The sequence below is a fragment of the Apodemus sylvaticus genome, chromosome 15 (genome assembly GCF_947179515.1).
Source record: "Apodemus sylvaticus chromosome 15, mApoSyl1.1, whole genome shotgun sequence".
NCBI lineage: Eukaryota > Metazoa > Chordata > Mammalia > Rodentia > Muridae > Apodemus > Apodemus sylvaticus.
Window position 1 is genome coordinate 78,963,134 of NC_067486.1, and position 12,030 is coordinate 78,975,163.

The 12,030-nt window shown below is 48.1% G+C and overlaps 1 protein-coding gene across 1 annotated transcript in view; it reads right to left on the reverse strand.

The window, feature by feature from the left end:
• Positions 1 to 12,030, reverse strand: part of Map3k13 (mitogen-activated protein kinase kinase kinase 13) — a 40,594-nt gene that overhangs the window by 6,061 nt on the left and 22,503 nt on the right. The window contains exons 9-10 of the mRNA XM_052158933.1: positions 9,524 to 9,661; positions 2,930 to 3,710 (exon numbers count right to left, since the gene is read on the reverse strand). Of these exons, the coding sequence (XP_052014893.1) occupies positions 2,930 to 3,710; positions 9,524 to 9,661 (919 nt within the window). The remainder of the gene's footprint in view (positions 1 to 2,929; positions 3,711 to 9,523; positions 9,662 to 12,030) is intronic.

A 12,030-nucleotide genomic window follows, 5' to 3' on the forward strand; every position in this document is an offset into this window, starting at 1 on the left:
TTTAAACGCGTCCATCCACATCTGGGTAGGGTAGCTCACAGCTGGAATCCTACCATTCAAAAGGCTGAGGCAGGTGGATGCAGACAGCTCAGGCATGGTGAGTTCCTGGCCTACTAATTAGTCAAACACTGTCTCAAAAACAACCAACAAAACCCACAAAGCAGCTCCCAGATAAAACAATCGACTCCCCAATACCAAAACAGCAGCCCAAACCAACACATCCATATACACCTTCCATTCAGCAGCAGTGTGCCCTGTTTCCATGACAACAATGGGCCCTTGGCCCTCAGGAGGTAGAGGTCCCAGAGAGGAAGTGGTGAGGTCATGGATTTGGGACACTGTCCTGTAAATGTTGCCACGAGTGGTTCTAGGGTCTTTCCTAGAAATTCCATCTAGGTGATTTTAGTTCTGCAAAGCCCAGCCAGTGCTTTCCTGTTTCCATAGCAATTGTTTCATTACTAATCCTAAAGCTACGTCAAAACAAACAGTGTTTCAACCTCAGATTGTACCTTGTTCATACTCAACTCCAGTATAGTTCATTGAAGGTGCAATCACACAAATGCATGTCATTATTTTCCAACTTAAAAAAAGGAAAGGAAAAATGGTCCCTAGGCATTTTTACTGAGTCCACATGTTGGTAGGGACATGGGTGCTCGGGCTGTGAACTCTGAGAGGACCGCAGGGTTCTATGGCTGAAGCGGATAGCTTGGCTGACGGCTGATCTTCCCCAAGGGAAGATCTCATCTGGCACCAAAGGCAGAAAATCAGCCACAGGTAAGATCAACTGCCCTTACCCCAGCACCTCAGTGCCCTGGATTACAGAGTTTCCTGCGAGTTTAGATGGTCCCACCCCTGGGCCAGAGGGAATGATCCAAAGGTTGAGGGTAATTTACATTTTTAAAAGCCCCATTATAAAATATCATAATCATATTCATTGTATTTTTTGTTTTTGTTTTTTTGTTTTTTGTTTTTTTAATAGGAATGTCAGGGAGGGAGTTGTCCTAACTGTGAAGACAAGCAGTTAGTTATATTAGGGACACCCCCTGAAGTGCACCTTGGGGACACCCCCTGAAGTGCATCTTAGGATAGAGAAGCTGAGCAGCCATTGGGTGTACAGTTCCAACAAAGTCAAATGTGTTGTGTGTTCCAGGACCCGCAGAGCCATGGATGGCATCAAAACGGCAGCAAGGTCATTCAAAGGTGCGTGTGATGTGGAATGACTAAGAAAAGATATGGGTTTCTTTTGGTGTCGATGAAAATGTTTTAAAATTGGTGGTTGAGATAATGTAGATAAAAAGTGTTGAACTAGGTCAAGGCTGGTAAGATGGCTGGGGGCAAAGGCATCTGTCACTAAACAAACCAAGATGGGTATGGTGACGTACTGTAGTGACAACTCAAAAATACTGTAAGCATGTGCTTTTGTTTTTAATCTCAAGTACAGGATAACAGGGTGGCTTTGGACGGTCCGCAGCAGCTAGGATTGGCCTCGTGCTCTAGCAAAGGCGTGGTCTTGGCAGCTACAGATAATTTCTGCAATTGTGTGACATTTGGAATTGTGGGAACTTTTCAGAGGGCATATTAATGCCCCGATAGGTGGGGTTGGTGGTTGCTGATCATTCAGTGAGTAGGTTGGTTGTGGTTTGTTAGTAGCTGTGCTCAAAGAAGAAACAAGAGGAAAGAATTTAGATTCAGGGATTTTCCTAATTTCTCTCCCCTGTCTCTTCCTAAATAGTGTTAGGAGATGAAACTGGAGTGGGGACAGACAAAGGGTGGGGAAAAGAACCTGTAAAGTAGCTAAGACCAGCTACAGTGTGTGCTATAATCCTAGCACACAGGAGGCTGAGACTAGAGAATTCTGAGTGTGAGACCAGCCTGAGCTATTATCTAACGAGACTCTGTCCTCCCAACCCCCAGCCCTCCCCAACCTTGCCAAACCAGACCAAATCAATCAACTAACCAACCAACCATCCTGTGAAGTTTAAATGGAAGGACTCTATGTTACTGGCTACAGGAGCTGGGGGGGGGCGGGCTACAGAATGAATGATCTCATATTAAGTGACAGCACACATGAGCCTCTGCTCAGGCAGCAGCAGCAGCAGCAGCAGCAGCACGTATGGACAGAAACACAGATCTGAGATAGTGCACGGTCCTCAGCCTCCGCTCCTCTCCCATGCAGTATCCAGCATCCAAACACACTCCGCGTTCCTTTCCTTAACAGTGACGATGAGCTAAAGCAATGTTCAGAATTACGTGTTTACCGTGTTCCCAATACTTCTCATAATAATCTTTGTTAGAAACCTTAGCAAGACAATATACCTTTTTAAGCGGGCTAAAAAGGCTTAAAGACACGTGCTGCTTTAGACACGACTTACTGTTTCACATAGTTTTCAAATCAAGGAGCAGAGCCGAGTATAGACAGTGGCAGATGCACAGGGTGCTAGGTAGTCGGCTCTTGCTTTGACTCCCAAACTTAGGATCTCTAGCACCACAGAGGACTGCCAGGCAGCCAGTGGAGGGGACAAACAAGTTACGATTTAGAACTAGTGGAGTCAAGATAGTTATTCATGTTTTCTAAAGAATATTATAAAGAGCACTGGTGCCAAGGGGGATTAGAAGTGCAAGTTTTAAAGGACTTCTCCAAGATCAGCAGGAGCCTCTATTTCCTAAACTTCCTGTGACACTGTTCAAGACTGGAGGTCTAGGGTAACAGTTTCCAAACATGCTGACTATATATCTTTAAAATATGATTATCCCAGTCTCCGAGTTCAGTAATCCCCTAAAGATCTCCCTGGCCCACACTGAAGTGCTATAAGTCTTTTCCCAGTGCACACACTTTTCTCAAATGCACACCTTTTAATGTCCAGTTTCATAATGTGCACCACTAGACCGTCTCTGACATCAAAGGATGTCAACTCTCATTAAACTTTACCTTCTGAAGGGGCCGTGTCTTCTGAGGTAGCATTGGGGGTGTGAACTGATGAGAAATACCAGACTGACAGCCATTGAATCCATTTGTCTCCGTTCTCTCAGAGCCTTGGGCATTTCCTGAAAGAGGATTGTGCGCTGGTGAACCGGAATGGTCTGGGCTCCTCCCCACTGGCTCAGTAGTGGGACCGTCTAAAGACCCAGAATGTTCTGGCCTGCACTGGAAACAGGGATCATAGGGTTCAGCCTGACAACAGCCCCAGGGTCCAGCTTGGTCTTCGTCAAGTTCAAGTTCGGAATTTCTCCAGCAATCTGCCGCCATGGCTGTGGAGATGAGGTCGGGGCTAGAGCCAGGTATCTGTCTTTGAGCATGGTTGCTGAGTGGACTTCGCAGGGCTGCCGCTGGGCCAAAGTACCTCAGGTTATTGGCGCAGGTTGCAATGTCCTGCCCATGCGCATTGAGTCTGGGATGGCGGCTCTGAGGCAGGGCAGGAGGGTGTTGCTGGTATGGCTGCTGGAGAGGATTATGTTGATGGACAGAAGCACACGGAGCCTGAGTGTGGTGTAGGTAGGTGGGGTGGGGTGAATTTTCCTGGGTGGGCTGGGTTTTCAAGATGGCTGCGAAGTCGCTATGGCTGCCCCTACTGTTCCCTCGGCGGTGACGTGGTTTACTTCGGTACCGGCTCCTGCTGCTTGCGGTGGACATTTTGGGACTTCCAGACAGAGGGGATGCAGTGGGAACCGCTTCTGTACTAGGGATGCCTTCGGATCGCAACAGGTCTGGCCTGGGAAGGAGAACAGATTTGTTTCAGACGCATCAAAACATGTTTAACACTGGAGTAAAATATGCCAGGCTTTACAATACTTTATACATTTGCAAAGCTGGGGATCAAATGCAGTGTCTTGCACTCTACAATCTCTGTTGCTACTGTCTGTCTGTTTGTTTGAGATAGTGTCTAACTCTATAGCCCAGGCTAGTCTCAAACTTGCGGCAATTTTCCTGCTTCAGCCTCTCGAGTCCTGGGAGCTATCAGGCCACCTTCCTGGCGTCACAGACCCTTTCAGTCAGCACTCACAGACACAGGGATTTTATCCACTGGAGGCAACAGATGGACACAAGAGAGTTGTTTAATGTTGGATGTTTAAAAGAGCACAAAACTGGAGAACAATCTGAATGTCCACTTACAGTGATTTCTTATTTTTAACTTAATTTAATTATTATTATAGGGAGTATATGTGGTGTGTGTGTGTGTGTATATGAGTGTGTGAGTGTGTGTGTGAGTATATGAGTGTGTGAGTGTGTGTGTGTGAGTATATGAGTGTGTGAGTGTGTGTGTGTGTGAGTATATGAGTGTGTGAGTGTGTGTATATGTGTATATGAGTGTGTGAGTGTGTGTGTGAGTATATGAGTGAGTTTGTGTGTGTGTGTGTGTGTGTGTGTGTGTGTGAGTGTGTGTGTGTGTGTCTAAAGGCCATAGTGCTTGTCTAAAGGCCAGAGAACACATTGAGGAGATGGTTCTCTCCTTCCATCATGGGATCTTGGGATTGAACTCAGGTCATTAGGTTTGTGTGTTCTTTTACCAGGTAAGCTGTCTATTTATCTGGATTCTGAGTCACTAAGGTATACACTCATTCCTTAGATTTCTGTCCCACAGTACTGGCACGGCAAGGGAGTGTGCCCATATCAGACATCAGTCTGCACCTGGCATGCTGCGCATCACAAAGGAAAGGTACGGTACCACAGAGCAGACCTGCGGCTCAACAGGCGGGGTCTAAACTGTTCAAGGATTTGGCCTGGACATGGTCATGGTCATGGAAGGATGCCACTATGCTTTATCCTTGTATTTGACCAGTCCTAGCAGGGACTCAATAATCCTAAAGGCCGGCAGGAAAGGAGGGGTCAGAGAGGGAAAGGGAGCCCCGGAAGTTAGGCAGAAGTTGCAAAAGAGGGCTGCTGGGAAGCCTGTGGCGTTCTGCTTCTTCCTCCCTTCTGAGACCAGGTCCCCAGCCTGAGCTGGCTTTGAACGTTGCTGAGGGCGACCTTGAGCGAATCATCCCGCTTCTACCTCTCAGTGCTGCAATTCCAGGCATGCGCCACTGTGCCCTGCCCATACCATGCTGGGAACCGAATCTGGGACTTGGTGAATGTTCTAGAGCACTCTACCGACGGGGCCATGGCTCCAACCTAACAGTCTGCTTTTATCCTCGTGGGAGGAAACCTCGCTCAGTGTGTTCCAGGGCCTCCAGGAGCAGCCATGAAGGCCACAGGCAGGGGAGCGAGAGCGTGGAAGATCATCTCAGCCCACAGGTAAGGGAGCGGCTGCTGAGCAGTGTCCTGTGTTTGGGACCAGACAAGACACGAAGCGAGAGAACTTTTAGAGATGGAAGGTCCACACACTCCTTTTACAAACGGCAGAAATACTCTCTCAGCTAAGTATGAGGCACCGGATGTGGTGGCCCTGGCTGGAGGCAGGCAGCAGCCCCTCTGCCTGCTGCCCTAGTTCTTCCGAGCTCAGCGGAGGCATCCGAGATGCTACTGTGCCAGCCTAGGAGCACACCAGACAGTGTTGCTGCTCAGCCTGTGCTGTAGAGAGGGCCTGGGGGAAAGCGCTTCAAGGGTTTCTACTGAGATAAGGGAGCTCGCCCTCCAGAGCTGCAGAGCATGCACTTGCATGGTGACAGGCTGTGTGCAAGCCCCACAGAGGGGGAGCCTGCAAAATTCCTCCCGTATGTAAAGGATTGGCTCACACAATGACATCGATGACATCAGGACGTCAGATTGCCATTGGGCATCACAGCAGTGTGGCTTGTCATCCTCAAGCAGAGCTGATTCTTTGACCTGGAGTCTTTGACTCCAGGGCACAGTTCGTTCCAACCTCAGGCTTCTCTTTTAGAAAGACTTCTATACACTCACTGCAGTCTATGGGAAACAGGCTGGAAGGACCCTACCATGAAACCATGGCGGCCAATCTTGGTTGTCAGTTTGACACATCGTCCCATGAGGGACTTTTAAGTGAAGATTACCTGAGGATATAAAACTGAGGTATTTTCCACACTGTCACTGTAGAAGAGCCCAGCCTACTGTGGGCTAGACACGCCTAGACGAGGGAGTAGCCTGGCCTAAGCAAGGTAGCTCACAGTGAGCCTGGGAACAAGCCAGAAAGCAGTGTTCCTCCAGGGTCTCTGCTTGAGTTCCTGCCTCTAGGTTCCTTCTCCGGTTCCTGCCGTGGCTTCCCTGGGCTGTAATCTGTAAACTGACCCTTGCAAGCCTCAAGTTGGTTTTAGTCAACGTTTTTTATCATAGCAACAAAAAGCAAATGGAACTCAATACCCTTTTAGTTCTTGACTAAATGGTAAACTGGAATTTAGACTTCAGGTGGTGACTGATGGGGAACAGCCTGGGAGCACCTTTTCTTTTCTCTCTGACCTCTCTCCCAAGGTCTCTGAATATCCAACTTGGAAATTACTGAACCTTCTAAATAATCTAACATGTCCACCTCTGAAGGTGACCCAGAGCAGAGCCTCGCGGATGTCTGCCCTGGGTGTGGCTCTTGGACTCACTCACTAAGCAGCTACTAGTGACTAGAGCAAACTCTGAGACAGTTTTCGCGACCAGCATTAAAGAGAACAACAACCCAGGGTTTGAAGTCACATGGTCCTTTTTGCTTCCTGGGAACTCTTGGTCTTATAATCGTGGGCAGAGAAAAGTCGGTGGGTGGGCTGCCCCTAATTAGTACCCCAAAAGGCTAAGGCGAGGGTCGTGCCAGCTTCCCTGAAGGCAGCTTCTCAGCGTCTGCTGAAGATGGTCAGGACAATAAGGAAATGGAAGCCTGGATTTAGTTCATGGTGTGGTCATTAGACATTAGGACTGCAGGGTTCTCTGCTAGAATGTCCACTTTCCACAGCCTTCTTAGCACTCAGGAAATAAAGCAACAGCTGACAAGTGGGACCTCAGGAAATTAAGGGGTCTCCACAACGCAGGACATGAGGTAACTGAATGAAGCCTTCAGAATGGGGTAACAGTCTCTGATTTCTGCCAGCTGTAGATCTCACAGGGTGAGTGTGGAGAAAAACAAAGAGCCCCACACAAACAGGAGATGACTGTTAAAAAAAGACTAAGGAGCTGAAGAGAATATCTTCAAAGGAAGAATTACAAATGTCCAGAGCGAGAGAAGTCAGCAAGGTGCTGGCCACAGATGCCTGAGGAAATGCGTTTGACCCTCACTACTCTTGTTTTTAAAAAAGGAACCTCAGCTTGGAGTGGGTTTGAGGGGTTTAGGGGAAAGGAGGAGGCCGGAGATGGGAAGATTCAGTCTAGCCTATTTAGTGATCTCTAGGCCTGTGAGACCCTGTTTCAAAACAAACAAACAAACAAACAAACAAACAAACAAACACCAAAACCCTCGAAAACCAATGTAGATGTCATGAGGAACAACAGTCAAGAGTGATCCCTCCTCTCTGTATGTGCATACATGTACAGCTGAACATATGTGCACATCTGTACACACATGAACACACATACACACACAAAACTATGGTAAAGTTCCTTCTCACCTCTGGCAGTGACTCTCATCAAGAAAAACAAATGACAGCCAGTGCTGGCGAGGATGTGAGGAGGAACTTATTTATCGTTGGCAGGAGTGTAAACTGGTGCTGCTGCTGTGGAGACCAGGGGGATCTTCAAAGAGCTAGAGCCTGAGTCACATGACCAGTTTTACCACGCCTGTGGAAATACCTGACGGACTGCATGGCCTACTGCAGGGAATCATGTACACACATGTTTGCTGTAGCCTTGCTACCCACCTCTCTCCCAGGAGAGAGGGAATGGAGATGAGGGGCATAACAACTTTAGTCAGCTGTAAAGAAAAATTAAAGTACGGAAAATTCAGGAAACAAGATGGCTCTGAAAACTATTAAGGTAACCCAGGCTCAAAGATAAATACCCCATGTTCTCTGTCATATGTGGATCCCAGCTTCAGATGTAGAGACATGTCTTTATGTGCCCCTGAGCATGTGTGGAAGTCAGGAAACTAGGAAGAGGCCCTGGAGAGTCAGGGGCAGGGCTTTCGGAGAGAGGAGGGAGGAGACTGGGGTGGACGTGTTCAAGCCTGGATGAGGAGCAGGAATATGGGAGGTGGCGAAGAAGAGAGAAGAGAGAGGCAGGGTCAACAAGACCTAGGTATGTATGAAAATGCCAGCCCCTGCTGCTTTCTTATTTGAATGTAAAAGGTAAAAACACACTTCTGGCCTGTGTTTGCCTTCCTGTTTTCTTACTGCCTTTGGCTCAAGTCTTACAAGCTCAGGCTTGGGACATCCTCTCCTTCTGTTAACCTGGCTGGGTAGAGCCAGTTCTTTGGCATGTGAGAATTATTATTTACTCAATAGCATCCGGTAATTCCAAAAGGAGTGAAAGGTATTTTAAGATCTTTTCAAAGGTTCTAGGCATCCAACTTGGGCTTCAAGCGCCCTCAGCCTACTCTTACAGAGATGTATCTCCACCCTTTAATACTGAGATTAAATCAATATAAAGCAAGTGCTATAAAAGAGGAAAGAAACCTCTTTCGTTAGTGGTAGTGGTGGTGCACGCCTTTAATCCCAGCACTTGAAGCAGAGGCAGGTGGATCTCTGTGAGTTTGAGGCCAGCCTGATCTACAGAGTGAGTTCCAGGAGAGTCAGGGCTACACAGAGAAACTCTATCTTGAAAAACCAATGAGCATGTAAAGGGGGGAAAGAGTGATCTCTTAAAACCTGAAGCCCTGATTTTGAATGCCAGTGCCCTAAAGGTAATTTCATGTTATTAAAACTTAACAGTTGGGTTTGATCAAACACATTTGTTACCGCCCTAGCTACTTAAGAGTTTGAGGCAGGAGGACACTGAGTTTGAGGCCAGTCTGGGCAACAGCAGAAGAAGATGGAGGAGGGGAGAAGGAGAAGGGAGAGGAGGAGAAGGAGGAGGAGGAGGAAGAGGAGGAGGAAGAACAAATAGCAACAACAAAGTAAACATCCTGATAAAAATGCACAGATCACAGTAACAAAATCAACAATTGGATTGCTCAGGTCTGTTTTACCCATGAGGATACTGGTGTTGAAAGAGGCGGGGCAACATGGCTGGAGGCCAACCCAGGTCTGCCTGTCCTTGCTGGATTCTTCTCTTCCCGCATGTGGGGCTAAGAACAAAGTGCCTCAGGTAGTAAGTGAGCCTGAGGTGTCTGGGGTCTGTGCCATGCTCTTGCTCCTCTTCCTGTGTGGTTTCATCTACAGCCCAGGGTGTGGCTGGTGAGCTACAGCCACCCCCCTCTGAGGCCACCTTTCCCAGTGTCCTGATGGATGGACACAGCCACCCCCCTCTGAGGCCACCTTTCCCAGTGTGGTGTCCTGATGGATGGACACAGCCACCCGCCTCTGAGGCCACCTTTCCCAGTGTCCTGAGGGATGGGCACAGCCACCCGGCTCTGAGGCCACCTTTCCCGGTGTCCTGATGGATGGACACAGCCACCCGCCTCTGAGGCCACCTTTCCCGGTGTCCTGATGGATGGACACAGCCACCCCCCTCTGAGGCCACCTTTCCCGGTGTCCTGATGATGGACACGGGGCTCACCTCTTAGTCTGCACCCCAGCCTTGTGAGGCACACCCTTCCTTTTCATGAGTTTCTCCATGGCGTTCGGGTGGATGATTGGACGGACGGGGTGGCGCTTGTAGGTCCCAGGGCACTTCTTTTCCACTGCTTGCTCTCGCCTGTGGGACAAAGGAAAAAAGACACTCCTTGGTTTTGGTAGAAGAAAGGGAGGACAGAGATTGATCCAAGATGGCTGTTGTGGAACTAGACACCACCTCCTAATTCCCACCTACAGAAGAGGAAGACTCAGAATCTAATAAGGGGCTACTAATCAGAGCACTATATTAAGTGAGCATCCACCACAGGACAGGTAGGCCCGGGGGATATGGCCCAGTGGTTAAGGGCAGTACCTGCTCTTCCAGAGAACCTGAGTTCGATTCCCAGCACCCATGTCAGACTCTTGCAGTTTACAACTGTCTGTAACTCCAGATCCAATGGGCCATAGCACTAAACAGAGTTCTCAAATTGATGAGAAACATTTTTAAAGAATGTTCAATACCCGTAGACATCAGGAAAATGCAAATAAAAACCACTTGGAAGTTTCATCTTATCCTAATTAGATAGCTAAGATTACCGCTCTCCCAAACAAATGATGGTAAATGCTGGCATCGATGTGGGGAAAGGGGGACACTTATTCACTGCTAGGTGAGTGCACACTGGTGCAGTCACCATGGAAACCAGTGTGCCATTTCCTCAAAAAGCTAGAAATAGATCTATCACGTGACTCAGCTATGCTACTCCCGGTCGCATACACGAGGCGCTCCATCTCCCACTAGAGAGACACCCACTCATGCTTGCACATTGCTGCATCAGACACAATAGTCAGGAAGTGGAACAGCCGAGATATCCGTGCAGCGGTGAATGCACAAGGAAAAGGTGATACATTTACACAATGGAATATTATTCAGCTATTAAGAAAAAAACAAATGGCGCTGGAGAGATGGCTGAGCAGTTAGGAGCAGTGGTTTGATGGCAGTTGACAGCCGTCTACAGCCCCTGTCCTGTCGATCTGATGTCCTCTGTGGGTACTGCACACACATGGTGCACAGACATAGATGCAGGCAAAACAACCATAATATACAAACACATTTTAAAAAAGAAACTGTCAAAACTGTCAGATATGTTTACTATTTCTCTCTCTCTCATTTCTCTCTCTCTCTCTCGTGTGTGTGTGTGTGTGTGTGTGTGTTAGGTTTCCACTTAATTGTTTTGAGAAGTTTCTAGAGATTTCTCTAGAGAGAAAACACTGAAGGGTCAGCCCAGGGGGGGCTTTGAAGGGAGAGCAGATAGACCTGAAGCAGTGGTATAAAAGGTTGAAGAGGATGAACAGAACAGGTGCAGTTAAATTGGCACAGGGAATGGGAAAGCCGGGTAGAGGAGGGGGTGTGGAAGGGGATAAGGAATCCCTAGAAACTTCTCAAAGCAATTAAATGGAAACACACATGAGAGAGAGAGAGAGAGAGAGAGAGAGAGAGAGAGAGAGAGAGAGAGAGAGAGAGATCCTATAAAGGCTCACCAGTGCCCTTACTAGATGCCATGGACTAAGAAATAAAAAGACTACTCTTGTAGCTGGAGCCAGTCTTGGCTGCCCTCCAGAACTTGACCATAAGACCCCATCGCTGAAGATCTTGTATTGAATTATATAGCGTGGGAACATTAAGCTGGTACTGACTGGAAGGCCCATCTCTACTGGCTAGTTTTCATAGTGCTGGATGGTTCTACATATGCTACTGGTGAAGGAAAGGAGTTACCGATCCTCCCTGCTGGGAACCCCGAAACCTATGATAATGACCGTCCTGGAGAGGCACGCTCACGGGTGCAATCGTGGCACATACAGTGTAGGGGTAATAACTGCTTTCTCATCTGGCTCTAGATGAGGCCCACAGCTGGCATCATTTTAAGGCTGAGCATCTCTGACTAAACTAGAACAGGCCCTAAAGGAGAACCTCCTACTCTCCTACTAAATGGACATAGTATCAAACCGACTCCTAACGACGTCTCTTTACACCTTCAGATTTATGCCTCCCTCTACCCTCATCCGAGAAGCTTCTACTTGAAGTAGGTAGTGATTAACAGAGACCTGCGGCTGGCCGAGGTGCAGCGCGTAAGAGGCTGATGTGGTTCAGCCCTACTGGGAACATAAACAGTGCCCTCTCCTCCCAAAGGCTCCGGGCTCATGGCAGAAGGAGCAGAAAGACTGTAGGAGTCAGAGGTCCTGAACAAATACGATAACAGCGTCCTCTGGAGACAGCAGGATAGTCGCACACACGACAGTCGCACACACGACAGTTGCACATATGACAGTCGTACACATGAATTTAAAGCGGATCTGACAGCGTGCACCAGCCCCATGCAAGCGCAAACCAAATCCTAACAAGGAGAGGTTGACATGAACCCCCAAGCCAAGGGGCTTCTGCTGACTAATAGCTGCTCAGGGAGAGCTGGGGTTTTTGTTGTTGTTGTTGTTGTTTAGTTTTTTTTAAATAAT